The sequence below is a fragment of the Mauremys reevesii genome, linkage group 21 (genome assembly GCF_016161935.1).
Source record: "Mauremys reevesii isolate NIE-2019 linkage group 21, ASM1616193v1, whole genome shotgun sequence".
NCBI lineage: Eukaryota > Metazoa > Chordata > Testudines > Geoemydidae > Mauremys > Mauremys reevesii.
Window position 1 is genome coordinate 17,022,398 of NC_052643.1, and position 27,257 is coordinate 17,049,654.

General features: G+C 48.8%; 2 protein-coding genes across 18 annotated transcripts in view; one reads left to right on the forward strand and one right to left on the reverse strand.

Annotated features, from left to right (window-relative positions):
• TMEM88B (transmembrane protein 88B) overlaps positions 1 to 27,050 on the reverse strand; it is a 75,159-nt gene extending 48,109 nt beyond the window's left edge. For 4 of the 11 annotated variants that reach the window (XR_005590427.1, XR_005590436.1, XR_005590435.1 and 1 more), the window contains exons 1-2: positions 26,560 to 26,799; positions 26,099 to 26,182 (exon numbers count right to left, since the gene is read on the reverse strand). The gene's annotated coding sequence lies outside the window, so the exon portion shown is untranslated. Of the gene's footprint in view, positions 1 to 13,446; positions 13,579 to 15,876; positions 15,998 to 17,691; positions 17,830 to 17,865; positions 17,971 to 18,552; positions 18,715 to 25,399; positions 25,472 to 26,098; positions 26,183 to 26,559; positions 26,800 to 26,958 lie in introns of those variants that run through there. The other 7 variants (XR_005590430.1, XR_005590434.1, XR_005590433.1 and 4 more) reach the window with 7 other exon arrangements.
• Positions 3,146 to 17,826, forward strand: ANKRD65 (ankyrin repeat domain 65). Of its 7 annotated transcripts, XM_039509348.1 has the most exons (7): positions 3,146 to 3,763; positions 5,271 to 5,321; positions 11,137 to 11,249; positions 13,845 to 14,077; positions 14,985 to 15,216; positions 15,334 to 15,883; positions 17,349 to 17,826. In XM_039509348.1, exons 4-7 carry the CDS (start codon positions 14,071 to 14,073, stop codon positions 17,799 to 17,801), a joined length of 1,242 nt encoding a protein of 413 aa, XP_039365282.1. In that variant the 5' UTR covers positions 3,146 to 3,763; positions 5,271 to 5,321; positions 11,137 to 11,249; positions 13,845 to 14,070; the 3' UTR covers positions 17,802 to 17,826. The 7 variants fall into 7 exon arrangements, with proteins under 7 accessions (XP_039365282.1, XP_039365283.1, XP_039365284.1 ...); XM_039509349.1 differs by lacking the exon at positions 3,146 to 3,763 and having other exon boundaries at positions 5,258 to 5,321; XM_039509350.1 differs by lacking the exons at positions 3,146 to 3,763; positions 5,271 to 5,321 and having other exon boundaries at positions 11,058 to 11,249.
• Positions 27,051 to 27,257: the final 207 nt, after the last annotated feature.

The following is a 27,257-nucleotide window of genomic DNA, read 5'->3' on the forward strand; positions in this document are numbered from 1 at the left end:
TGACAGAGACTCTTTATAAATCAAGGTTATACACAGACCGACACATAGAGAACTTCCTCTCTTGCCCAGGAAGATCTCTGCTCTGAGCCTATGTCCACTGGCCATCAAGCCAATATTGGTTAATGAACAGTAATCCACCTCTCCGGGATCGCAAGCCATTAATCATATATGCTGGCTCTCAGAATGATTAATATTCATTGCTGGCAGTCCTGGTTCACAGCAGTTTTACAGCATTCCATGCAGAGCTGCCATCTCATTTTTCACCCCAAATGTCTGACCCAGACGCTTGCTTTCCTGCCGAGAATTAACTTTCCAAGGAGGGGAAGTAACCAGTGCTATTGACGCTGATCCTGAAACTGCTTAGAACTCAAAAAACTGGTCAGTTTGGAAACTGACTGCAAAAGGGATTGGCGGGTTCAGTTTGTGGGAGGTACTGCTTTACTAACCAGCATATTATATGTCTGTGTTGTCTGCACATGTGTTTGTGTCTGGCTTTACTTTTGGACATATTTATTGTATGTTTTCCTTCAAGCAACCCTCAGAACAGCTGAGATGCGGGATGACAAATCACCCACATTTGGAGGGTGACAGCCATAAATTAACCACCCTCCCAAGCACACTCGTCCCATATCCCAGCCTTAACCGGAAGGGGACGACAGAGTGGTTGTAAAGAAATGGATGGAAATAGAGGGGAAGTAGAGAAGACTAAGGAAGGTAGAAATGGAGGGAAGAGAGATCAGAATGTGGAGATCATGAGAGGATAGATAGATAGATAGATAGATAGATAGATAGATAGATAGATAGATAGATAGATAGATACCCCCACCCCTACTCTCTCTTGTACATTGTATCATGCAGTGGTCAGCTAAAGCAATTCCATTGTCATTAGTGAGAATGCCACACCAGCAGCAGAGCAGAATATGCAGCACAGATCCCTCAGGCTCATGAGGAAGGATAAATCTGCCTTTATTGGGCCGCATTCTGCTCTCACACACTGGTGAAAATCCTGAGTAACTCTGCGGAAGTCAATCAAGCGGGTCTGAATTTACAGCCCAGTTTGTGCCAAATATGCAGGTCCTAACGGTGGACACCTTCAAACTCAGAGCCAATAGGATCCTCTGTTTCAAAGACAATTCCAAAGACTTTGACAATTGGTTGATAATTAAAGTCTGGGAGATTTAATGACCCACGATAAATGAGAGGACTGGTTAATATACAAAATATGAGAGTGCTCTGTGGAGAAAGAACTGCATTTAGTTGTACTGAATTCAATTAAGATCTAGGAGTGGAGGGTGTCTGGATGCTATTTGATGGGACAGGAAATATACGCCATCGATATCGTTAGGAAATGGAATTACATTTGTAATGGACGAGTTCAAGTGTGACTTTATGTGTGTTTACAATGCAGCCCAGGAGCTCCCGAAGGCAGAGAAATGCAATGCCTGGAAAGGATTCAAAGAGAACAAACCCACCCCATTGAATCTCACATGTTGACCTCAGACACCACCCCCAGACCCAGGTGGGCAGGGTTGGCTAAAGCAAGGATCCCCCCTTAACCTCTTTCCCAAATTCTCACTGAGTCGGTGCTCTGAGGTCTCCAAGGTTTGATGAGCTCCCTGGGCCCAGTCCTTGAGTCTGGCTGAGCTGTGCTTGGGTGGGGGGCGAAGGACACCGTGCACCTCCTTTATGCCTCCCTGATCTCTGGAGTGCGATCCCCCCCAGCGCAACACAGAGCAGCCTCAAGGGGCAAGAGCATGGTAGTGCTCAGGTCATGCCGCCTTCCCCTGACCATGCCCTTGACATCACGAATCTGGGGGGCCTAGGAGGGAACGGCATATAGCTCAGGATTCCCTGCAGCAGCATGTGCTGTTAGGGCAGCTTTATGGCCCCTTTGTGCCACTAGAGCAGTGCACAGACGCGTTGATCGGGGGCCAAGAATTATCCCTCTGGTTCTGCTTTTCAGCTGTCTCTGCACGGACTGATTCCTGCTGGCATGGAGGCAGAAGCAGCACCAGCCCATCGGGAGGCCTGCAGGCGTGGCAGTTCTGATCTGACCAGGCACAGGAAGCTCTTCGCAGATTCCCGACCCAGTTTTACAGCCCTGTTTAGTTTCCCATAACACAAAAACCAAGGGGACGTCCTGTTAACCTGAAAGGCAGCAGCTCTAGTGCTAGTGAAAGGAAATGCGTGCATTGCCCAGCGCATCAGACGCATCGCCATGGCCATTTCTGCTCCTGTGGTCACGATGCAAAGAGGGCAGGAGCGATTGACTGCTCAGTGAACAGACCCATTTAGCGCATGTGGCACTGGGGATCGAGGTCAGTTCAGCTGCCTTCCCAGATCCTGTAGGAACGCAGCAATGGCCGGGGAAAGATTTGTTGTATTCCTTCCTTTCCAATACATGGAGACTAGCTGCTTCTGTTGGCTGTCTGCTAGCACTGCCGTCCAGGTGGCCAGGCTGGACTGAGAGGCCACGAGAGAAGGTGTTTAAAATCAGTGATCTCCAGCTGGCCACGTGTTTGCCGAGACCCAGTTCGAGCTGCGAACGCGACCCAGTCTTGGTTTGTAGCTGTCAGTTGTTGCTTATGAGCCTGCCTGCAATCTGCAACTTTGTCACAGGACAGCATCAGGGCTCTAAATCTAACTTCAATCTGTCTATAATAGCACCGGGGCCATGAATAATGTATGAGCCCTTGGCTTGCGATAAAACACTTATTTTTCCTCTCTAAGGGCACCATAAAAGAGTGCCTTCTAATGATTGCTTTATGGAAATGAAACGCTCGCACTCTAAGTATATGAACTGTTGGAAGGATTCCACCCCCGACAGGGCTGGGAGAGCAATAGATCAGTTTTATCAGGGTCTTATTAAAACCCTACATTGTCCTGGGATTTCAAAATAGTGAAGGTGCTTTTCTCCTCTCTTCCCTGCACCTGTTAATTCAGTGCAAACAGGAGCTCCTGATGCTTCTCCCTCAATGACAGCCATGGTCAGGTGAGGGCATGAACCGATTTACACCCCTCCTCCTCCTTCTGTTCCCTGGGATTGATCTGGGCAGCAGACGAATCCTGCTTTTTCCTGAATGCATTTCTTTTACCTGCCATCAGACATGCCAGACCCAGGCTGACCCTGCAGCATTATCCTTCCCCTGCACATGCTGAGACCACCAGCAACACTGACTGGCAAGTCAGCCAGGAGTCACATCCTAGCGCTGCACCTAGCCACTGAGAAACTGACACAGGCAAAGGGTTAATGGATGATACGAGTATCCACTGTGCCTCTCCATTTGTCTTGCCCTGCGCACCAACGTGCTTCAGCTTACACCTGGAAGGAGCTTGCTGTGCTGAGAAGGTGAATTTAATATCCAAGCCCATCCACTCCTGGGTCTCTCCGACTGCCAGCCAGGTGGACAAGCCGTGCCCATTCGGAGGATGTCTTTAGTGACACAGATCCCTGTCTTTTATGAATGGCAGGGAGACTCCCTGAAGCATTCCACATAAGACCACATGACATGGCTGCTCCTCATTCTCACCCTTAGCCCGAGGCTCACCATGGTCCAGCTCTCTGCTCACAGCCCATCTCTGGAACTTTGTCCCTGATTATTCAATGGACTCTCTGCAATACTCAGTGGAAAGGGCCAGATTCTTGCTCAGCACAGAACCTGAAGCGAGGGGGATATGGACAGATGGATAACGAAAGTGGCTAAAAGCGGTCTTTTCACTCACCTGATCCAGGAAGCATATCGAGGCCAGTTCAGAACCCTGGGTAAGTTAGAGCAGTCTCAGGGCTGCTCTAGCATATGTAAGCTTATAACAAGGACCTTCCCCAGCTAGGATCTGGAACACACGGCATTACAGTCACACCCCCCCCCATTCCCAATACTGCCCCTACACTGGGGTTCTGGGAGCCGGTGCCACAGAGCCAGCACTATGCAGAGGAATTCCTGGCTGCCCTATCAGGGAGCAGTGCAGAGAGGCTGAAGCAGGCTTGGAGGGTCTGGCCAACATCCTTTCTGGGAAAGAGTTTTTTGGACCATTCCCTATCCCCCACCTTTTTTTTTTTCTTTCTTCTTTTTTGGCTGTTTTCATTCCCTTCCCTTATTTCCTGTTAAGGAGCTGGATCCCAGGACACCAGGTTCACTTCATTTAGAAAGAGGTTGCCTTCAAATGCAAACAGCTGTGGCTTGGATGTCCCGGCAGGGCTGCCTAGCAACACTTTCCTCCTCTGCACAGAGGCCAGGTGCTCCAGCCCAAGTGCGAACATCTACACTGCTGTTCTGAGCCCTGCAGCCCAAGCCCTGCGAGCCCAAGTCAGTTGACCCAGACTCGGGGCCCTGGGGTTTTTATTGCAGGTCAGACTTGCCCTTTCAAGTTCTGTGAAATTGATCAAACATGCAAAATGCCTTGTAAATATTGCTTGGCTCATTTCTATCATGAACACAGTGCAGCTGGGATGCTGGCTCGGGAAGCAGCCTCATGCATTTGATAGCCCCAGGCACACTTTGTTTCTCCTTCCACTTCCAAAAAAACTGGGCTGCTTTCCCTTCTAGAAAGGACCTGGGCTAGAAATGACCCAGAGAGGGTCAGGAAATGTCTCTTCCCCCAGACCCTGCCTGCCTTTCCCATAACATGTCACTGAAAAGGAGCGATTTCCCAAAGCAAATATTTGAGAAAATGAAGTGTTCCAAGTTTTGTCAGAAAACCATCGATTTTGTGAGACACGGACATTTTTTGCAAAAGTGTCCATTTGTCCAAAAAACCATTTTCCATTTTAAAAACCAAGCCTCCAAGCCTCGGTTTTCCCCTGCAAAACGCGGCTAATGATACTTTCCCTTTTTTGTGCATCACTTTGAGATCAAAAGATAAAAAGTGCTAGAGAAAAGTTAAGGATTATTTATAGCTCCTCTACCAAACCCTGATCTGCCAGCATCCACAAATACCTGAAATTGCTCACTATTAGTATTCCTTTCACACCGCCCACCGGTGAAAGGCTTGATGCTAACAAATGTTGTTCTGAAAGGTGTTGATGCCTGAGTCTAATTTTATTTTATTTTTGACACTGTGGGTTTATGTTTACGTAGACACTTGCGGCCAGATTTAGGGCTGAAATTTAGATTTTGAACATATAAAAGGGTGAGTGTGTTTAGGGGGAAATGAAAGGTTAAAAACCCCAAAATGTTTTAATCATTTAAACAAAACAACTTTTCCCTTCTTTTCTTTCTTTCCCCGCACCCTCCTTCTTAATTATAATGGATCTGCCCAATGTTGTGAAGACACACATACCAATGCTGCTTCTGCAATAGACCCAGACAGTGAACCTGACCGTAAGTTCAGTGTAAAACAGATCACTCTAATTACCACATCCAAGCTGAGTGAAATGTAGAAATTTTTTAAAATAACACAGACGGTGACAAATTCTTCAGATTCTGAAGCCTGTTTCAGAACCCCCCTCCCCTCAGAGCAGCTGTGGGTGAGGTCCCAACCATTCCCCCTCCAGTGGCAGGGAAGGGAGATGCAGCGGCCACCCCTCACTGCACACGGGGCTGATTTCCCAGCACCAACGGCCCACGCTGCGTTCTGCGTGGGGGAGGGCCAAGGCCTCGCCATCCCCACATGGGGTGGCGACTCCTGTTGCCTCCTTTCCAATTCCAATTCCAATCCTCCCCCCGATGCTACGGCCCGGGGCGGCAGAAGAGCTGAGGCGCTAACATGTGTGTGGCTGCTGTGTGCCGGGCCGGCACGCGCTCCTGCGGCCGGGCAGCCCTGCAAGGTCAGGGCGGTGGGGACCCTCTGGCCCACGGCTCAGAAAATAGCAAGGTGGCGCTGCCAGAGCGGAGCTTTCTGAAGCACGGCTGCAGAGCTCCGTCCTGGATTTCAGCTGCCCGAGTGACACTCCGGGCTGCTGTGGTAGCACCACACCCCTGCTCAAATTTGAGTGGGCCTGCGTGGGCTGCGGACCACCCGTGGCTACGCCCCTGGTGGCAGACAAATCCTAATGCGCTAAGGGCGGGCACAGTGTGCACTGGAAATAATAGTTCCACCAGTCACTGTCAGAGAAGGTATCCCGTCTCCTGTCTTGAAACTGGAATTTTAGGGGGACGGGAATGAAGTGGAAAAGAGAGGAAGGCAAGGAGGCTCTAGAGAGGAGGAGAAAGGCGGTTGAAGCAAGGCAGCTGCTAGCTGGGTGCCTGTTGGGGGATCAGGCTTTTGCAAATGTCTGACTGGTTTAAGCTGAAGACCAAGCCCCTTTTCTAGAAATCCTGATGAGCTGAACGACCTAAAAGATGTTCAAGTTGGGAGGAACAATCGTCGCCCTGAAGCTCCTGCGTGTGACCACTGGTGGCAGTGTGGAAACACACTTAGCGAGAGGAAAGAGCACACAAATGCAAAGTCACCTCCAAACTGAACTCACCCCCCTGCAAGGGGCCAGCGCGCTGTTTAAGTCCCACAACACGGCTAGGCAGCACAGCTGAGTGGCGCACAAGGAGGGTGCAAGCCCACGCACCACTGAGCTGGTTAATGGTGCCACGCATCGTCAAGACACATCCTTTCCAGGATCAGTAGCTTTGGGAAGAGAAAACAGATGAGGATGGTGAGATTAAAAGCTGGCCGCTTGCATGCGAACAATTAGCAACAAAGCACCATTGAGGATCTACCCATCCAAGAAAGAGATCAGTCTCAAAGCACAGCCATCATCATCGCTCATCAGAGATAGCCAGCCCCTCCTGTGGCTGCCCATTCCATGGATTCATTTCTTATCCTGCCTGAGCCGAAGCAGACCCAGCTGGCCTCTTTGCTCGAGTGCTCCGGGAAGCTAACTCTGTAAAACAGCTGTCAGTTCTAACCCAGTTCCCTTCATTATCACCAGCTTTCTGCAGAGGAAAATCAAATGTGCCTGAGATGCTCATGCACAGCAGAGTGAAGCAAAGGAGAGACAAATGAGAGCTGAGTTATCCTAGAGGTCGGAGAATGGGAGCGTGAGCCAGGATTTCTCTGACACCAGCTCTGATGCTTGCAGGGCCTCAGGCAAGCTACTATTAGTTATACTGTGGTAGGGGCACGGACTCACAATGAAAATCCCTGCCCCGAGAAGCGCCTGCTGGAGGCAATGTGCCAGAAGAGAGCTCAGCATGTTCTGTGGGGTGATTTAAAGAGCTCCTTGTATCCAGCTGGAACCCAGAGGGCTCCATAAATGGGGATTTCCTCACCCACCCCAGCCAAGCAGCCACAGCTGGGCTGTGGTGGACAGCAGCTTCTGAGGAGGTATTAGTGGACATTTATGCCACGCTGCTCTATAGGAGCGGCAGCGTTGGCCTCTCTCCTTTGATTCTGGGAAAAGATCACCACGGATCCATCTGAACCAAGCTACTCCAGGCTGCCAACGACTAGCTGTTTGGTTTGTCTTTCTAATGAACCCAGCTTCACAGGGTTATCAAAATACTTCCCGCCCAGGGGCCATGCCCCTGATTCCCCTTACCAGTGCTTTATCGCCCTCCCACACCCCCCCTGCAAAATCCAAACCTGGGGGAGGGGGCATCTGCCCATCCTTGGACCACGGCTAATCAGGGCCCTGGCTTTGCCCCACTGGCTTTGCAAACATACAGGGTGGAAATATATTTCTGGTTGCCAGGCTACTCAGTTGAAAACAGAACTAAACCTGCTCTTCCCTGCCCCTCCCCGTCTCCCACTCCGGGCCTGATTGTGCCCACTGTTGTCAATGCAGAAGGTTTACAAAACACTGGGCCTGCTCCTCCCACGCCGGCATAAATCAGGAGCCGCTCCCTTGAAGTTCATGGAGTTACAGTGAGATAAGCAAAAGGGGAATTGGGGCCTGTCTGTGCCTTCTAGTCCATTCCCTGGCTCCTTCCTTGTTCCTCCTGTGGATGAATTGGAGTAAACTTGTCAACAGCTCATCAGTGCAACTTGAAGCATTTGCTTGTCTCCCCCGGCATCACTGGAGCTGCTCATTCTCCTGGCCCTTCAGTACTTTGCTGTGATATTCCCATGCATGCTATCGATCGTCACGCCAAGCGCCTCGCCTTGACACTGGGTGAAAGTTCATCCCAGTTCTTTCCATCAATAAATACATTTCAAGAATAATAAAGGGAAATAAATATTCATGGAGATGCAGAGTCCATCCATCAGGACGGCGGCTGCAGCCGGCCGTTGCAATGAGATTAACGTGTGTAGGTTTCAGGTCCTGCTTTTACCGTTCACAAAGCTTTCGCTGTGTGACTGGAGCCTCTTCGCCCGACAGAGAGGCACGCCGGGCCTGAATATCTTCAGAGCAAAGCGCCCAAGTCATCGCAAGGCAAAGGCACCACAAGGCAACAAGCTGGTGGGAAGAATGGGCAAAAGAAGCTTAAAGTAGCCATGGGCCTGAATTGAGCAAAGGGAGGTTCAGAACTAAAGGCCACGGGGAAGCTCCCTAGCAGCAAGTGTGATATAAACCTCCAAGCGGCACGTCTGTTTCACCCCCGGAGGAGTGACGTTTCAGGGTGACGCCGCCGAGCGATGATGGTGATGATTGGGTGTTTGGACAGAGACGGGGGCCCAACCTCCCTACACACTGATCGTGCACAGCATGCACTGGGATCGCTTCCGCCCAGTTCTGGGACGCAGCCACCTCTAGGGCACAACGCAGCAGCTGCTTGTCAGCGCAGGGCAATGCTACTCAACAGCTCAGGACAGGAAGTGAAGAGAGGGCTACATCCTTGGACTGTGCAAATCAGGGTGGTGCCACTGGGGTATGCTGACTACGGATTTAGCCCACTGGATTCAGCTGAAACTGCCCTGAACTTCAAGCAGGCAGAACGTAATTATCCTATTGGGATCTGCCAGAGCACAGGAGCTAGTTCCCACTGTCTGGGGTAAAACGACTGGATCCTTGGTCACCAGGAGCAGTCAGGACCTTGGCTTTATGTCTCCTCTGAAAGGTAAATGGCCTAATAGGTCTTTGCCACCACTAATAGCCAAGGATTCAGTCCTGCAGTTCTTTCTCCGTTCTTACATTCAGTCCAGCCAATGAGAGTTTCATCTGAGAGAGGACTGCAGGACTGGCCCCTACGGAAGCTCCCTGGGAAGATCCTGTCATGTTACGGGACCTGAGACTCCACACCCCTTTCTGTCTTCATTCCCAGCGGTGCAAAGCGGGTGTACAATCCTCCCCCGGGTGCGAGTGGAGAAGGCTGGTTTCTTCCTGGCACTCCCTTTGCATAGGTGTCAGTGACAGCACAAAGGGGCCCACGCCCACTGTGTCAAGCTAGGGAAGACGCACAATAGGCTCTACGCTGCCGCGAACGAAGAAGAAAGTGTACGTTGGCTGAAATTCAGCAATTCGCATCCCTGTGCTGAGCCAACCGCAGTAATTCGCGGCATGTGGTGGAACGGAGAACAGGCATGCCCGCAGCTGGTATGCAGACATAAACCTAGACTTTGGCTCAATTTCCACCAGCACCATTATTGTTGATCACATGCCCCGCCCTATGGAGGTTGCTTGGTCAGGGCTGCTGGAATGTGATTTTCAAGTCGCTTGCAAGTTTGGGTTGAAGAGGCACCCGAACGACTGGACACTTCTCAGAACCATGAAAATAGCGTGGGTCTGCAAAGCTGGACCAGAAGTCAGTGTTGACAACTCTCACGATTTTATTGCCAATCTCATGCTACTTGATATTCTTCTTCAAGTGCCAGCTCCTGGAGTCAAGTGACTTCATGAGAATCTCAGCTTTCATTTTTAAAAAAGTACGTTTCTAGCCCTCGTGATGGAGAACAAAGCTTGGAAACGTGGCCCGAGTGCAACTTAAGGCTCGAGAACTAGATTAATTGGGGACCTGACTTATGATTTTCAAATGCTTGTGGTTGGCAAGACTGAAATACTAGGACAGCCTGTGCTGTGATACTTCTTGTCCCAGATGGAACCAGGAAGTACAAATGTGTGGGAGAAAATAAGGTGAACATAATGCCTCAGCTGGAGTTTTGGGCAATGTTCTCATTTTATTTCTCAGCCATTTTCCACCATTCATATCAGACAGCTGGGTCAAATGGCAATGCCTTTAAATCGCTACTAGCTAAGGCCCTGATCCTGTAAACTGTAGGAACATGCCAGTCAACCTGGCTCTTTTTATTTTGGCTTCTACAGCATTTGCAGTCCCAAAACAGCAGAGTTTAAGGCTTCCCCTTTTCCGCCTTTCTGCTGGCTTTTATTTTATCTGTCCCGGCAGCCCCTAAACTTGGTGAACTGGCGGGAGGGGGAAAAACAGGACAAAAAGTGAGTTTATTTTTCTTGTAGATTTCATCCAACTGCAGCGACTGCTTTGCTCCCAGATGGGCACTGTGGGCCAGATCCTCAGCAGGTGTAAACCAACATAGCTCCAGTGACTTCAGTGGCGTCTGGTTTACACCAGCTCCAAATCTGTCCTTTGGGATCCAATTAAACTGGCATTGCAAATACATTTTATATATTAAAAACAGAGCATTAAAAACCAGCCCACATTAAAACCCTTCTGAGTAACATTGATTTTGTTTCAAAGGTAGACACATTATTGAACTATGTTCCCAGCTAACTATCGGTTAGCATTTCAAATAAATCCTGGTGAATTGCATTTGTGTTTCCTAAAGGTTTCAGGTTTCCTAGCTGACAAGGGAATCATTGATGTAGATAAACCGGCCCAGAATAAATTAATGGAAGCACATTTGAAGACTGACAGATTCCATCTAACTTATTAGCATTCTTGGGATATTTTAATGTAGATAAGCGGCTTTGACCTTGGCCAATAATACTAATAGGTGACTCCACCACCAATAAATAAATAAGTAAATAAACAGCCCCAGTGCACCTGCCCTGAGGGACTGCAAATAGCAAAGAACAGAGAGGCTGAACATTGCTTGCTTGATGGATTGTGACAGGAAGGTTTATTTCACAACAGTCAGCTGACATTCATGCTCTTAATGCTCTTTTTTATTATTAAGATAACTAGAAGGATGCTGTCAAGAGAAATGTCATCTGCTCCAAGATTGCAGTCCTTGCCTGTTACTAAGAATACCTGCAGTTATAAAAATGGATTTTTTAAAATCTCATGGACGTTTCACCATTTATGCTGGTTGTTCACTTTTTTCATCTCATTTACCTTGGGGGATTAGGGTCAGATTTTGCACATGATGAACTCGAGAGGCCACAAACTCCACTGCAGGTGCACAAACCCCTGTACTGAAGGATGTGCACATTGGAAATACCTGACTTTGAAGACTGACCGGTCAGTTTCACTTTTGTTGCTAGTCAGTCTGGGGCAAGGCCCAGAGTCTTTCTCTGTGTTTCTATGGCCCCTAGCCCAGGGGAGCCCGCAGCCTGCATGGACCCTGGATTCTGTTACCCTACAATTGATAAACAATGTTAATAATGAGGTTGTTGTGTTTGGTTTCCTAAAAATGCAAGAGGACAGTTAGGGTAAGATTCTCTGCTGCCAGGAAGAAGTTGCCAGTATGAGAACACAGTATAACTATGATCAGGGCCGGCTCCAGGGTTTTTGCCGCCCCAAGCGGGGGAAAAAAAAAAAAAGCTGCGATTGGCGGCAGCTCCACCGCGCCGCTTTCTAATTCGGCGGCAGGTCCTTCCCTCTGAGAGGGACCGAGGGACCCGCCACCGAATTGCTGCCGAAGAGCCCGGTGTGCCACCCCTTCCCCTTGGCCGCCCCAAGCACCTGCTTGCTGAGCTGGTGCCTGGAGCCGGCCCTGGCTGTGATTAGTATTTACAGGTATCACAGTACTGAATGGAGTGTAATACCCAATGGAGTGTAATACCCAATGGAGTGTATGTCCCAGCAAATCAGTGAAATTGGATCCCATAAATTAAGCCTGTTTACCAGCCACCCCTCTAATATTGGGCACCTGCATGTGCTGGCCTACTTTACTGGGAGCTCTTCTCTTTCTAAGGCATCGCACAGCCTTCCCTGGCTCTAGAAAGCATGTTGGCTCACACTGTGATCTCGGTTACACTGGCATAAATCCAGAGCAACTTCAGGGCATCCAGTGGAGTTATTCCAGATTTCCCTCAATATAAATGAAAGCAGAATTGAGCCCATAGGGAGCTGGGAGGAGATTGTAGTTTTCATATTGAATTCTGCTTGGGAAACAATATGGGTTCAAATGAATCATCTAGAAATCAAAATAGCTTTGCAAACCTCAAAAAACAGCACCTCCAATTCCTCCAGCTTTCCCCAGCCCTCGTAAGACCCTCTTAGCAAGTGGGAGAGAAGTTTTGCTAAGTACTGCCTGTGCAAGAGTCTCCTGCCAGGAGATATTAGATGCTGTAGTTGGTGTGGTAAACCTGAACTTCTCTCACTGACCCCGGAGCCACCCAGAGCACTACTGCTGGGAGAACAATTTCTCAAATGTCTTTATAGCGACAGCACCACCTTGTGGGTTCTTACAGCTCCTGCCTTTGGTTTTGGTTTATTCTCGGCCTTCTCTCCCTGCTAAGGAGACATTCTGGAGGATGTGACCCACCTTCCCAAACTACCCCAACCACCGAAAACATGGGGATGGCACACAGGCCCCTTTACACAACTCTGACAGAGTCAACTACATGCACACCCACTGGAAGGTCCCTTACACAACCGCAACTGTGGAAGGGGCCTTACTGCAAATAATAGGAAGAAAGCTGGACACAGAGGACAAACACCATCTTTTATGCGCCTCCTACCATCTGGGGAGAATTAGCATGTGATCATTTATTACACTAAGGTCTTTCTAGTAGGGGATGGACTTCAAAAGCTTTGTTTGTACCATCACCCCAAATAACTGGATGCTCATCAGAACCTCTTGGCTCCCCCTCTGCTGACCTGAGCTCCCCCTGCCGTTACCCGGATACAGGATTCCTCTTCCTGTGCTCAAGGCAAACGTTTGTAGTCGAATTGCTATGAGCTGCTAAACAGTCGCCATGTTCCACCTCAGCCCTGGCTTATTTCAGCGGTGGGCAAAGTGATGAATGAAAACAGGGCCTGATTTGCCAAGGTGCTGGGTACCCACAATTCCAGGTGGGAGATGCCGGTGTACCTGAAAATCAGGCCCATCGTTTGTAGGATATTTTTTCCAGGATCCTTCAGCATGAACAGCACCTGAAAGGCAAGCTATTCTTTCATTCTTCTTATGCCTCATAGAAGCAAGAGTTAATGCTTCAGGAGAGCACTTCACGGGGCTAAGCACTCGCCCCCTGACCCTCTCTGGAAGATCAAAGGCTTTGCCAATGCCTAGTAAAAGCAGGTTATCATGTAACACAAGGAGCCTCAGAGAGGGGGAACATGTTGGTGCTTGTCAGAAGGTCTGCAGTTTATTACAAGTAGCACTTTGACTGTGCTGGGCAGACCTGAAGCTCTAGTGAATGTCACTCAGGCCACAACAGCCACAATCACTTTCCAAAGCTCTGGGCAGCTGACCCCCAAGCTAGCTGATGGACTGGATCTGTAGTTGTCTTTGCCTGGAGAGCGTCTTACTACGAGGGAGTGGTGCTGTGTGACTCTGCTGACCTGGTGTCGCTCTTTGTCTAGTGGAATGTTGGCAGCAGTGCTGAAAGAAGTTACATGTGTGCTGGGAAACAGACATTATCCTATTAACCATTAGCAACCAGGTCCTCCTCCAGAATCCATTTAGTCACTGAGTAAACAGCACAGAGCACAGTACTAGATGCAGAAAGCCACGAGGACAGTGCGCTCTTCAGAGCCTACATGCTTCACTGGACATTAAGGGGACACTCTCAAGGTCAGAGGGACTGACACATTTCACTTGCATTGATTTTTATCTCATACTGTCTGTGTGATACCTTATACGCAGGGCCTTTATTTCCCCCCCAACAGCTTCACTCCTTGGTTGAATTTTTCTTTTTGAATACATGCCAGTGGGCCGGCACCGAGGAACCACCCAGCGATAACCAAAGCTTGCAAAGGCTGCCACTCCGGAAGCAACCCTGCAGTAACAAACCGGGGTGTGAAGTCTCACACTGAGCAACAACACTGCCATAACAAGTTGTGCGTACAGCCGCGCCCGCCGGAGCCACCCTACGCACGTGACTGTGGCAGGAAAATGATTGGTAAGGAAAACGACTGTCCTTTCCGTCTAAAAAGGGGTTGGCTCTGAGAGCTTTATTTGTTTATTTTTTATGATGGAAAATATCGCAACGGTGTCTGTGTGGTTTTGAGGACGTGGGTGTTGTGAAGCTCCAGAAATTCTCCCTGTACGTCTCTTGAATCTCTGTATGGAAGAGCCCCACCTCCAAAAGCAGAGCGCTGAGCCCTACAGGGGAACAAGGGGTTTGTTATTTGATCATCCTCATTTTGACTCAGGGCAAGTTGAGCGCTTAAAAGGCTGTTTTGTACACCTGCGCTTGGCTGGCCATGCGTCTGAGCACCCTCCTCTGTGCCTATTATTAATGGGCAGTGGAACCAAGGGGTGAGATGGCTATAGTCCTTCAACCCCCTCACATGATTGGATACAGGTTCATGAAACATTAACCCTTTGCACTGGGACAGTGGAAACCGACAGCAGTGGCTACAGTGAATCTCAGAGCCCAGGTCGACTGACTGGAGCTCGCGGAGATTAGGCTACGGGGCTAAAAATAACAGCGTTGATGCTCTCCCTCGGGCTGGATCTGAAACCTTCTGAGGGGGGAAGGGTCTCAGAGCCCAGGCTCCAGCCCGAGTGAGACCATCTACACTGCTCTATTTAGCCACGTGGCCCAAGTCAGTTGACCCAGGCTCTGAGACTCACTGCTGTGGGGTTTTTTTGCAGTGTAGACATACCCATGGAGAGCAACAAAAGCCAACAGACAGCAATGGCTTTTGGTTGCTATTAGATTGAAACCTGTGACGTAGCGGCTTTGCAGCCTAGTTTTAATTCCCATAGTCCCCTCTGCAGTGATGGTGTGGAGTGGGGGGGTGTAGTTAATGGAACTAATATTCAGCAGATTATTTGTTGCTTGTTGAAAAAAAAAAAATGAGGCATGAGAGCAGAGGCCGAGTTCCTGAGGAGGTGGATGGAGCTGAGTGAGGAGATGAGCCTGGAAGGAGAGTCGATGGGGAACAGCTCTGAATCTGGCATTCAGCTCCTGGAGAATAACTCACCATCTGCCCCTGTGCACCAGGACTGGAGAGAGCTTCACCTGGCAGCTTGGGATGGCAACGCCCACCTTATGAAGCAGCTACTGCGGCAGGGGGCAGCGATAGAGAGCAGGTGAGCCCCCTCGAGCCGGCTGCTCCCTCTCTACCCCGGCTCTGTCTCACTCATTCGCTCTCAGGCCGTCTCGCGCTGAAATAAACACCCTGAGGTTTCATTTTTGTGCCCACCCAGGGATGAGAATGGATGGACGCCCTTACACAGTGCCACGCTGAAGGGGTCCATCATGCTGGTGAAGTTCCTGGTGCAGCGCGGAGCCGTGGTCCATGCCACGGACCGGGCACACTACACCCCGCTGCACCATGCCTCTTGGAGCGGCCATACCCAAGTGGCTGAGTTTCTCCTGGCTCGGGGATCCCCAGCATCAGCCGTGACTAAAGGGGGCCTCACCCCACTTCACTGTGCAGCAGCCAGCGGTCACACCCTCATTGTGCAGTTGCTCCTACGACAAGGCACAGATCCTGCCAGCGGGGACAACAACCGGTGGACGGTACTGCACTGGGCAACTGTGAACAGCCAGCTGCATATTATGGACTTGCTGATTTGCCAGGGTCTCTCCCCAGACCTGGGCAGTAATGGAGGCATCACAGCACTGCACATCGCGGCAGAGACGGGAAGAAGTGATGCTCTAAGGTTCTTGCTAGCCAAGGGTGCCAACATCAATGCTCAGGATGGGCTGGGGAGAACAGCACTTGCCATTGCATCCAATAATGGCAATCAAGAGGTAGGCCCCTGACATCCATTCTTCTTAAGGCACTGAATTCTGCAATATGCTCATGGCAATGGTTCATTATCAGTTGGTTAGGGTCAGCAAGGTGGGAGAGATGACCACTGAAGTCTATCAATAGTAATATGAATATTTAGCTCTTACATAGCACTTTTCATCCATAGATCTCAAAACACTTTACAAAGAGGGCTGTATCATTATCCCCATTTTACAGATGGGAAAACTGAGGCACAGCGGGGGGAAGTGACCTGCCCAAGGTCTCCCCACAGGTCAGTGGCAGAGCTGGGACTAGAAGACAGGTCTCCTGAGTCCCAGTCCAGTGCTCACTTGGGACAATCTGAGATGTGAATGTTATGTCTGGGTTATCAACACTGCCAGCTTTCTCTCTTGATTGTCCTCTGGGGTTCCAAGGTTCCACAGAGTGGAAATATATGCCTGAATAGATGCAGCTAGCTCCATTGACTGGTGGCTCGTGAACTATATGACCTCTGACACAATAGCACAATGGGCTTGGCTTCTCTATGCATGTTTAGGGAAAAGATACGTCACAAAAACGTAAAGGACTCTACTTTCTCACAGCACCTTGGCTGAAGACAGATCATATTCTGGTGATGGCATTCAATAGCTTGGATGCCACTGGTAGTTTGTACAGTTGCGCTACATGCACTTTTCTAAGAAGAGACAGTAAATCAGCTGGGAATTCCCCCTGCCCTCCCCGACCCCCAGCTATCAAAACACAGGGGAGAATTCAATGAGTGACTTTAAAACAGGAGAATGAAAGGGAAGAATTAAAAGGCAAATGCAAAGATAAAATGCAAATGAAACTTGTAAACTGAAAACAGAATGGCCTGGCACGCTCTAGGAATTATTTTGGGGGAGTTCTGTGGATTGCGTTATACAGGAGGTCAGACTAGATGATCACAATGGTTCCTTCTGGCCATGGGATCTATAAATCTATTAAATTTATATTCACCAAGAAAAATAAATCTACTAGACTATGCCTCGCTGAGAATACTTCAGAAAGAAGCAGGAAGCTGCATTTACTGCTAGAAACACTTATTCACTAAAACTGAAATCCTGGCCCTACTGAAGCCCTCAGAAGGAGTTTCCAGTTTCTTGTCCCATGCCAAGACTTGCAGAGCAAAAAGTAATACCCATTTTAAGGCCCTGATCCTGCAGTGAACTCTATATTGGCACAAGGGTCTCTGAGACTGCAAATGGCCACTGAAATTGCTGTAGGTTGCGCAGTGTGGGCCTGGTCCTACAAGATGCCGACCCACTCCTAAGAGGTGCTGAGTGCCCTCAACTCCTGTTGACTTGGAAATGAAAATAGCTGATCACAAGAGGTGCTCAGGGTTTTGCAGGTTTGGGCTCAATATTCCAATGTATTGCAAGAAGGTGGAACGCATGCCCGTTCGTTTGCATGGGGCCATGCAACTGAACTCTCTTTTTCTTTTCCCAGATTACAGAACTGTTGCTGAAAAGCAAAGCTGATGTGAACTTGAAGGACCACTACGGCTGCACGGCACTCCACAAGGCAGCAGCTGCGGGACACTTGGCCCTCGTCCACCTGCTGATAAAGACAGGCGCTGTTGCCAACATTAGGGACTGTCTGAATCTGACTCCGCTTCACAGAGCTGCCTGCTGTGGGCACAGCGAGGTAGCCAGTTACCTTCTGGACCATGGAGCTGAGATCAGTGCAGCTGGCTGGCTAAACAAAACCCCGCTGCACTTGGCTGTGGAAAAAAATCACTTCCTTTTAATGGAGCTGCTGCTGGGGAAGGGGGCAAGTCCGTCCCTCAGAACTCGCTGGCATGAAACGGCACAGGATCTAGCATCAGACAGGGTCCTTCCTGCGGGCACTCCATCCACTTCCCAGGAGAAGACGACGAGCTGCAATCCGGACCTGAACTAGATCCCAACTCAAGTACAGTTAGCTGGACCTGAGAGGCATGAGAACAACTTTGTCCTTCAGTTTCCTCTGCTGCCATCTTGTGAAGAAGGATCAGACTTTCCCATCATTCCAGTATTAACTGATAAAGGGCCTGATTCTCATTTACATTGTTCTTGCAGTCTAACAGAACCTTAAAGGGGATATAAATATACTGTATATCCATTGTAAGGCCACTTTATAATACTGCTAGAGTGGTGTCACAGGGCCTTAGTATAAATGAGAATAAGGCTCTAACTTTTTAAAAGATTCTGTCTTTACCAATGTGCTGCTGTAATATGTATTTACTAGGGATGTGATTAAACCATCTTTGGGGATTCATTAGATACCAGATAAGGTAGCCACTGGATACTAAGATGAATCCTAAAGCCTCAGGGAGGTGGGGTGGGTGGTGCCCAAGGCGGAAGATGGGGCCCTGGAAAGGGTGGTCGGAGCAATGAAGCAGCAGAGGACACGGTAAGGGAGATTGGTAGAAGATCGGCCGGGCAGCAAGAAGAAGCAAGACCACACAGAAAATGGCCACCGTCATCAATTTAGCTTGGGATGCAAAAGAAGGGAAAAATGGCCAGATCTGTGCTATTTACAATCGCCCTATCTCTAGAATACACCCTTGTACATTAGAATAATCCTATGCTGATGTCTTCTTATATTCAGTCAGTGGACATGTAATAAACCTGTATGCGTAAAAGAAATACTGAATCAACTGATAAATTACCAGCTCTTGTAGTATAGGAAGCACTGAACCAGCAAAGCTGTCATCTAGGCAATAACTGCACCTGCTGCCTCCATATAGGGCAGGATTCCAAATGAATGCAGGATGTAATTTGTTTCCAAGTGGAAAAACAGCTCCAATGCTCCCAAGGAGTCACTTCCATGCCTGCAGCCACAATCAAACATGTACATTTTGAAGGAGGGTTGAAGACATGTAATAAAAATACGTCAACAGAAGTTAAATGAAAATAAGAACTAGGTCTTGGTTAAAGCTGGATGGATAATATTTGTCAAGCAATAGCACTATTCACTATTCCTGTTTTGCATTACTCAACTTTACAGCTGGTTGAGTGCAATATTTGATGAATAATACATGATCCGGACAATATTTTACTTGATAAATCATATTATCCAGTATTTGAACAGCTTTCTTTTCAGTCTATAACCCACACTGTGGACATTAACTCATGTTACAATAATAATTTTGCACGTCTATGGCTCCTTCTAACCAATGGTCTCAAAGCACTTTGTTATTTTTTACTATTATTCGTTTACGTAGCTCTTTCCAAGCACAGACTAAGACGTATTCCCTAGCCATTAGCTTGTATATAATCTTAGGCTCTGTCCCTTTAGCTGGATTCACATGGGCAGATCCCTGCACTCACACAGAACCCCCAAAAGTCAGTGGGGTCCTGCACTGGTGCAGGGGTCCCATGCACAAAGCAGTTTGTAGGGCCTAGAATAGACATGACAAAGCTTGGGCCAACAGTTCAGATGAGGCGAGATTGCTGGCAATGTGAACACCTTGAGAAGGTGTAAACTAGCAGTGTGCAGCAATCACAACAAAATTCTGTTGGGTCACCTGTGTCCTTCCTACAGGCTCTTCTAGTGGAATGATCTCCGCAAAGTGAGCTTGGTCTTACCTTGCCAGAAATCAAACAGAGGCATGTCCCCCAGTCTGGGCGACTACATTCAGCACTGTAAGTGACTGTGGGATGTGACAAGGTAGCTTAAAAGACAACCATCTTTTAACAACACATTTCCAGCACACGTACATAACTGTTTATACGCAGCCCACACCTACATCACACAACGATATTCATGACCAGCATGTAACCATTTTTCATGATACCTCACAAGAACTGTTTGGCTAAATATTCTGATAAGAGCGTGTCTGAGGTAGTGAATTTGTCAGAGCTGCTGGGATTTATGGTTACATAACAGTGCGTCCTTTGCCAGTTGGCATAAAAGAGCCCTTCAGGGCACAACTACCTATGAAATTGTGAGCTCAACTGTGAAAAGTGAATAAAAGTTCAGAAAGTGTCACAATAACCTATAAAAACAAATGTTGATGGGAAAAGGTGCAAAAGATATCTGTGTACCAGCGACCCTGAATCGTGTTTAAGACGATTTAATGTCAGACAGCGATTGGGTCATGTTAACACCTTTAACTCTTTGGGTCCATTTATTCCCTCTAAATTAATACAATAGCATCATCATAGCATCTGAGTGCTTTACAAACATGAATTTCCACAATACCCCTGGGAGACGAGGGCATGTTCTTATCTTCATTTTACAGATGGGAAACTAAGGCACAAAGAGATTAAGGTCAAAAGTATCTACTAATTTTGGGTGCCCAGCTATATGAGACACCTGGGACCTGATATTCCAGAATACTTAGTATTATGCAGCACTTTATATGTTCAAAGCACAGCTCCCATTGATTTCAGCTGCAGCTGTGAGAGTGGATTTTCAGGGAACAGCAAATGGCTCGTTTTTGGCTCAAAGGCCTTATTTCAAGTCCCTGCTCCAAAGCCTGAGGACACTAAAGCTTCCTAGAAAAATGATTGTGGGAAAGTGTTTTCCTCCTTCTCACAAACAGCTAAACTCTTTTGGCTAATTTTTTTTTAAATTCATCTTGAGGAGACACCTGGCAGGGAAAGTGTCGGTTCCACCAGCTAAAGTTTGGCAAAGTCATAAACACTGAAAATCTCATGATGAGATGGGTTGGGTACCAATAACAGGCAGCACTTCCAGCCCCACCTGTTGCCTGTTGTCTCTACCTTACAGGCCAGCTGCACAGCTTGTCAGACAGCACAAATCACTGGCTTGGGGGCGGGGGGGGGGGGCTCATGTGCCCAGAAAGACCTTTCTCCCCAATCGTGTCAACCATTGCTCTGCCCCACAAAATATCTGGGCAGCTGTGACCTACTGCCCGGGGGGCTGGAACAATTTGTACAGGGGCGCTGTGAGCCATTGAACCAAACTGTAAACCCTGTATCGGATGGGAAGCACGTCATGCCCAGCACCCCAGTCCTGCCCCCCAAAACTGAGCATCAGACTCCCTTCCCAGCCCCTAGCATGAGCCGCTGAGCCCCCCTGCAAACAGACCCGACCCGACCCTCCCCAACGTGGCTCGGGCCGGGCCGGTGTGACGACACATTGCGAAACCCTCCCGTTTTGCAACCAGTGGCAGTTTCTGCCGCACAACGTAACCATCTGGGCTCCTGCTCAGGACTAGCTGCCACCTGGTCCATGGGGTTGCGAATCAGGAGCAGGGCCGGCTTTAGGACGTGCGGGGCCCAATTCGAACATTTTCGGGGGGGGCCCTGGGAGGGATGACTAGAAAAAAGGGTAAAAAAAAGCCTCTAATTACTTCCATGTACTATTTGCTTTGCACAGCTATATAAATAATACAATTCTATGTTATGTGCATTGCATCATATATGCTGTTCATTGGTTATTAATGACGGCCGTTTCACATGTGTGGGTCCCCGCCACTCCCTGGGGGTGTGCACACATGCGAGTCCCAGCTGCTCCCTGGCCCCCTCACTGAAGCAGGTGTGCAGGGTTACTGCCCTGGGAACTGCAGGGCAGCAGTGGACATGGGGCTGGTTGGAGGCAGGGCAGGGGCTGAGTGGAGGGAGGGTCTGGCTGCAGGCAGGGCAAGGGGTGCAGGGCTGGCTGGAGACAGGGGAGTGCAGGACTGGCTGGGTTCAGGCAGGGGGGTGCAGCAGGGGTTGGCTGGAGTGTGCGGGGCTGGGTGCGGGCAGGGCGTGCAGTGCAGGCAGAGGTGTGTGTGGGGCTGGCTGGCTTTGGGCAGGGCTGCGGGGGGGTGTGGCAGGGGTTGGCTGGAGACAGGGCGGGGGTTTGGCAGGGGTTGGCTGTGGGCACAGGGTGCAGAGCTGGCTGCAGGCAGGGGGGCAGCAGAGGCCCTTTAAATAGCCCCCAGAACCCAGGGGTAGCAGGGCTGCAGGGTAGGGCTTGCCGTGCTCCGGTCGGAGCTCCAGCCGGGGCCGCGGGGCTTGCCGTGCTCCAGCCAGAGCTCTAGCCGGCGCTTTGGTCAGGGGAGCGGGGCCACGGAAGACCCCAGAGCAGACCGCAGCCGGGGTAAATAAAAAAAGTTAAAAAGGCACCTAAGGTGTGGGGCCCTCTTAGGCACGGGGCCTGATTCCCAAATCGGCCTAAAGCCGGCCCTGGTTACAACTGCAAGATTCATCTCATGCACAGTGTATTAGTAACACGTTATGGCCACTTAAAGAATTCCCAAAATGCGGACAGTAGTTTACCTGCTACACACAGGCAGTAGCAAAACCTCAGGCACACTCCAGTACAAGAGAATGCTATAGCCTAGTGGTCAGAGCCACAGACTGACAGCCAATAAATCCTACCTTCTGGATTAGAACAACTCAGACACACTAAGGAGATTTCTCCCTTGGCACACCCCAAGTAGCAGTGGAGGTGTACTAGGGAAACCATCAAAACACACCCCCAGGCCAAATTCAGATGGACTCTGGAAATAAAACTTAAGCACAGGCAATTAGCCTTGGATGGAGGTCATCACAGACAAGGAAAGAAGGAGCTAAAGGACAGCAGTGCTAAACTTCAATCTACTCCTAAAATAAACGTGAATCCTGTCCTCTGTACACAATCCTGCCACCACGTGGACAATGCATGAAAAAGTCCAGGCCAAAAAGAGGGACTGGAAGATAAAGTTGGTCAAAAAAAAAAAGTCAAATTGTGAAAATTTTCAACAAAACAAGACAAATGTTTCACAAACTTTTTTTGCAAAAATTTCATCCCATTCCCCCAACTCTGCCCCAGCTCTACTAGCAGGTTATTGAAAACTAATATTTGTAGAATCCAGTGAGGCAATCCTGCTACAGCCACATCAGTTGGAATATACAATATGAATATGCTTAGCACAGTGACTGGGTCCTAATCAGTAGACTACACCCAGGGCTCAGTCTTCAGCCAACTCCAGTTGCAACATCTGTAACTGAGACGGTTTTTTGAATTCTCTTTTTCATAGAATGTTCCAGACCTTAAAGGTGCACAATCACCATGGTTCTCAAAAGGCCATATGCCACACAAATAATCAACTCCCCCCACTTGTGTAAGACATTGAAACTTCTGTTGCCTTCAGTAGGAGTTATAATTGCTCACTTCAGATCTGAATTTGATCCCTACAGAACAGGTATAAGTTACACAAGTTTTGCACATCCACCACATACCAACTCCGTTCCGGTAGCACTGCTTTGCTAAACCTATGTACACCTGTTTTCTGGCAATGTGACAGCTCAATCTTTCAAGCTCCCTACACCCACTGCCTTCAGATCACACCCTGACCGTACCATGTGTGTGGGGAAGGCCTCGTGATTGTGGGGAAGCTGTGGGTGTGAGGAGCTTGAAAGGAAGCTGTGGGTGGGAGGCTCTGACCACATAAGTGCTTGCAGGGCCATCCTTACCCATACGCAAAGTACACAGCTGCACAGGGCACCAGGAAATTTGGGGCATCAAATTTCCTGGTGCCCCACGCAGCTACGTGCTGCTCCAGCCCCTGCTCTGGCTCTTCCCCAGGGCCCCTGCCCCTTCCTGCCCCCACTGCCCTGAGGACTCCAGAAGCGGTCGGGCCTGCACTCACTGGCAAGCAGAGAGACCCAACCCCATCCTGCTCCCCTCCCCTGGCTCCCAGCCATGCCATCGGCAAGTTCTGCCTCCCCGCAAAGCCTGGGAGCCAGGGGAGCAGAGCAGGCTGGAGCCAGGTCACTCCACTTCCCACAGGAAGTGGCCAGCCCCCCCTCAGAGGCCTGGGGCCAGCTCCCCCACTCCCATGGAGGCCTGGGGCAGGGCCCCACACAGCCCTCTCCCCCAACAGAGGCCAGGGTCAGCCCCTACCACAGAGGCCTGGGGCCCCACACAGCCCCCGCCCCGTGGGCACCAAAATTGCTGGGGTGCTTTAGAGCTCTGCGCTCACTTGCCTTTCTTCACATGAACCGGGAAATCAGACAGCAGCTCTACTTCCAGTCAGCTATACAAGGCTCTGTACTAGCAGAAGGAGCACCACATTGAGGGACTGCAAGTGCCTCAGCTGCTGCTAGTATGAGTGTCTGCATCAAGTCAGTCATATTATAGGACTATAAAGAATTAGTATCTTGGAATGAGAAGCAGAATATTAACTGTTCTACCTGAAAGACCATCAGGATCCAATCTAACCTTGTACTGTAGGAGTTAGCAATATCTAATTCTTGCTTTGCACCTTAACCTGCTATATGGGGTTTGAGCAAAATGAGATTTGTGTTGAATAGTAGCCTCGTCCTCAAGTAACCCCACTATCTTCCATGGGGGTACTCATGGAAAAAGGCACCATGTAACATGAGGTCTGGTTATATACACATCCAGCCCTGATGGGTCCGACTCCAGTGAGCTCACTTACTCCAGGGCTGAATTTGGCATTTCTCTCCCCCCGTCCTCCATCTAGAAAATAGGGACAATACGCACCTACTCCATGGTGGTCTTGTGAACATTAATTGTAATTTGTTGAATACTGCAAAGGGAGGTCTGCCAGAGTTGGCTATGGCTGTTTTTGAGGGGATTAGAAAGGCTGAGAAATTCCATTTCCTAGTCAGTAGTTACACCAGTTGGAAGCTGAATCAATGTGGGAAAGCTACTTCAGTTTTATCAAGTGTGAAAGCTTTCACCTATTGATTCATTCAAACAAATATGAACTTGGTGATAGTTGCATGATCTCTCACCAATAAAGTGATCCAGTTTGACTTCAGTTTACCCAGACCACTGTGACAAGGAGTTTGTTATAGCACACTATATTCATCTTTGAGAATTTCAATGGAATACTGCTTCTATGGAAGGGCTCTCCTCACTGTAATCTCTTCCTAGGTTAGACCAAATGGACTTTGGTCATTTGTGTCTGTTAACGCTTGCACACAGAGCCTGCTCCAAAGCCGAGCAAGGACAATGGGAATCTTTTCATTGCCCAAAGGTTTTAGATCACGTCCCTGCATACCGTGCATGGAGATGTTTCTAGGAGTTGTCAGTTACCTTTTGCTTAAATTAGAGAAAAAGCAAGTCTACATTTTTAGTCTTAAGATGTAAATGAGCACCGTAGAAGAGGAAAGCCCCGCGGGCCGCTCTGCGGCCCTCGCCGGGCCAGCCCCCCGCGGGCCGCGGAGGCCGGCCTCCCGCTGGCCGCTCCAGCAGCTAGATCGCTGCTTGCTATTCCAGTGAACAAATCAGGCAGGTCATCTCAGGTTCCTGTGTGCCTATGGAATAGGCACATCTATGTATACAAATGAACTACTTGCTGCATGAATATGTCCTGCTTCAGTCACCTACCTACTTCTTTTTGTTGTCCAGCATCTTGAGAGTGACACACACACACACACAAGCAATCCTGAACCATGCAGTTCATGCCCTCGGACAGGTCATGAGCTGATGAAAAAGGAGTATTTAAGAAAACATAGAATTACAGGAAAATTTAAGTTACACAGGTTTTGGAAGGAGAAGCTAAATCGGAGCTAATGAAACTGAGTCATTTAGACATCCATGCATACCTGCTTGGATGGGCTCTACACTATGCTGTTTAAGATGCTCTATCAGGACTTTCCAGGGCTTGCCATTCATACCTGGGAAGAGGAAGAGTTCTGATCTTAGGTTGAAATAATTCTGGGAAATATAGTTCAGCCAGGGACCACAATCATTTGAATTAGCTGAATTGCAGAATCAAGTCTGTTCTATTATCCTGAGCTACAATGTCTCAGAACTACTCTACCATAAAACATCCCACATTCCTTCTGACTTTACAGAGGGTACTGACAAACATTTAGCATCAGATTTTCAGGAGGCTAGAATGGTGGGAGCTGGCAGGGGTGGAGTACTTTTGAAAGTCTGTCCACTTCACTAAAGAACCCAAATGGGAACTCAGCTCTTGAAAATGTGCCAACAAGGGATCAATGCTGCTACAGCACACACTTCTAGTGTCTTATTAGTAAAAGTTTCCCACTGAAGTCAGGGGGGTGACTCGTGGAATGAAAGTACTGCTCAGTGAAAATAAAGGAGAGAGAAAGCCTGCCCTTAATGCACAGACTGGCCCCTTTTCTATTTTGGAGTTTATTTATTGTTCCAAGGCAGCACAATCTAAAATAAGAACAAACAAACCAACAAAATAAATAAAAAACACACAATCAAATTTGGGCTAGGCCAGGAGCTAAGTAAATTCAAATCTTAGCAGCACAAATATTTATATGACTTACCAGCAGTACTTATCCCAGCCAAAATATGAAGTTCCAGGTAGGCAGTCTTTGATTTCATTTTGTATGAAATTTCTTCCAAAGGACCTATGGAATAAGGAAATACAAATTTCAAAAAGCAAGTGCAACCTGGAGTGAGGCTCCCCACCTCCTTAACTTTGTATCCAATGTGGACAAAGTAAATCACTTCATGTTAATTTGCTGCTGAAAGAATCCCTTCTGCAGATAGGGGTCTAGCAGCACATGGAGTCACACAATCTAAAAGTGGCCAAGAACAGTAAGTCATTTACTGTTCACCAAAGGTGCTATCATCAGCTGGTTGTACACCTGGGCTGGGATACGGTGCTTGCCATGAGGTGTAGGAAAAGAGAGAGTGGACAAGGAAAACTACAAAAGTGTAGTTGTTTTAGACATGCTGCAGTTAAAGGAATGTAAGAAAAAGCATTGTAACAGGCTTTACTCACCACTATGCACTTCCTCATGGCCAGGCAGAGCATCACAGTGTCCTTGTCAACAGTCACTCTGGGGCTGGGGTGGTTTCTTGCAGATAACTCACCCCTCCAGCCAGGGCACAGTCTTTAGCCTGTTCCTTCCAGGGTCAGCGATCCACACTCAAATTCAAAACTATTTTAACAGAAATAAAAAGCTTCCAGCCTCTCCACAGCTCCTTCTTCAGCGAGGTCACATTCAGACTGCAGCCCCCTCTCTGGGCTCAGCTACCTTTGTACACTGCTTCCTTGGGGCTGGTAGGGGAATCCAGTCCCAACCTCACTTTCAGGTTACAGCCCAGGGCTCTGTACTGCACAGCTAAATCAAATCCTCTACCCATATTACAATTTTCCCTGGGCCATTTCCTTCCTCACCTCTTTCCTTCCCTTCTAGGTCTCCCAATCTGTCCCCTGGGTGCTCACTCAACACCCTGCAGGCACCTTTTGACTCCCTGCATTCTGTTTCCTCCAGCCCTTCCTCAGCTGGGCCCACTCAGTAGTTAACCTGAAATCACCTAATTTCTCTCAGGTGGGGCCCATTCTGTAATCAGGGCTGGCTTCCTCAAGGGCTGTCTATTATTATCACAGAGCTCTGGATGAGCTCTGAGAGATGATCTCCCTCTTTCTCTCCATTTCTATCTCTCTCTCTCTCTCTATATATATATATAGGGCAA

What these genes read in the sequence shown, in the direction of transcription:
- ANKRD65 (XM_039509348.1), top strand. An exon ending in GGGGCAGCGATAGAGAGCAG is followed by an intron (nt 15,217 to 15,333) that starts GTGAGCCCCCTC and finishes GTGCCCACCCAG; the next exon opens with GGATGAGAATGGATGGACGC. An exon ending in CCAATAATGGCAATCAAGAG is followed by an intron (nt 15,884 to 17,348) that starts GTAGGCCCCTGA and finishes TTCTTTTCCCAG; the next exon opens with ATTACAGAACTGTTGCTGAA.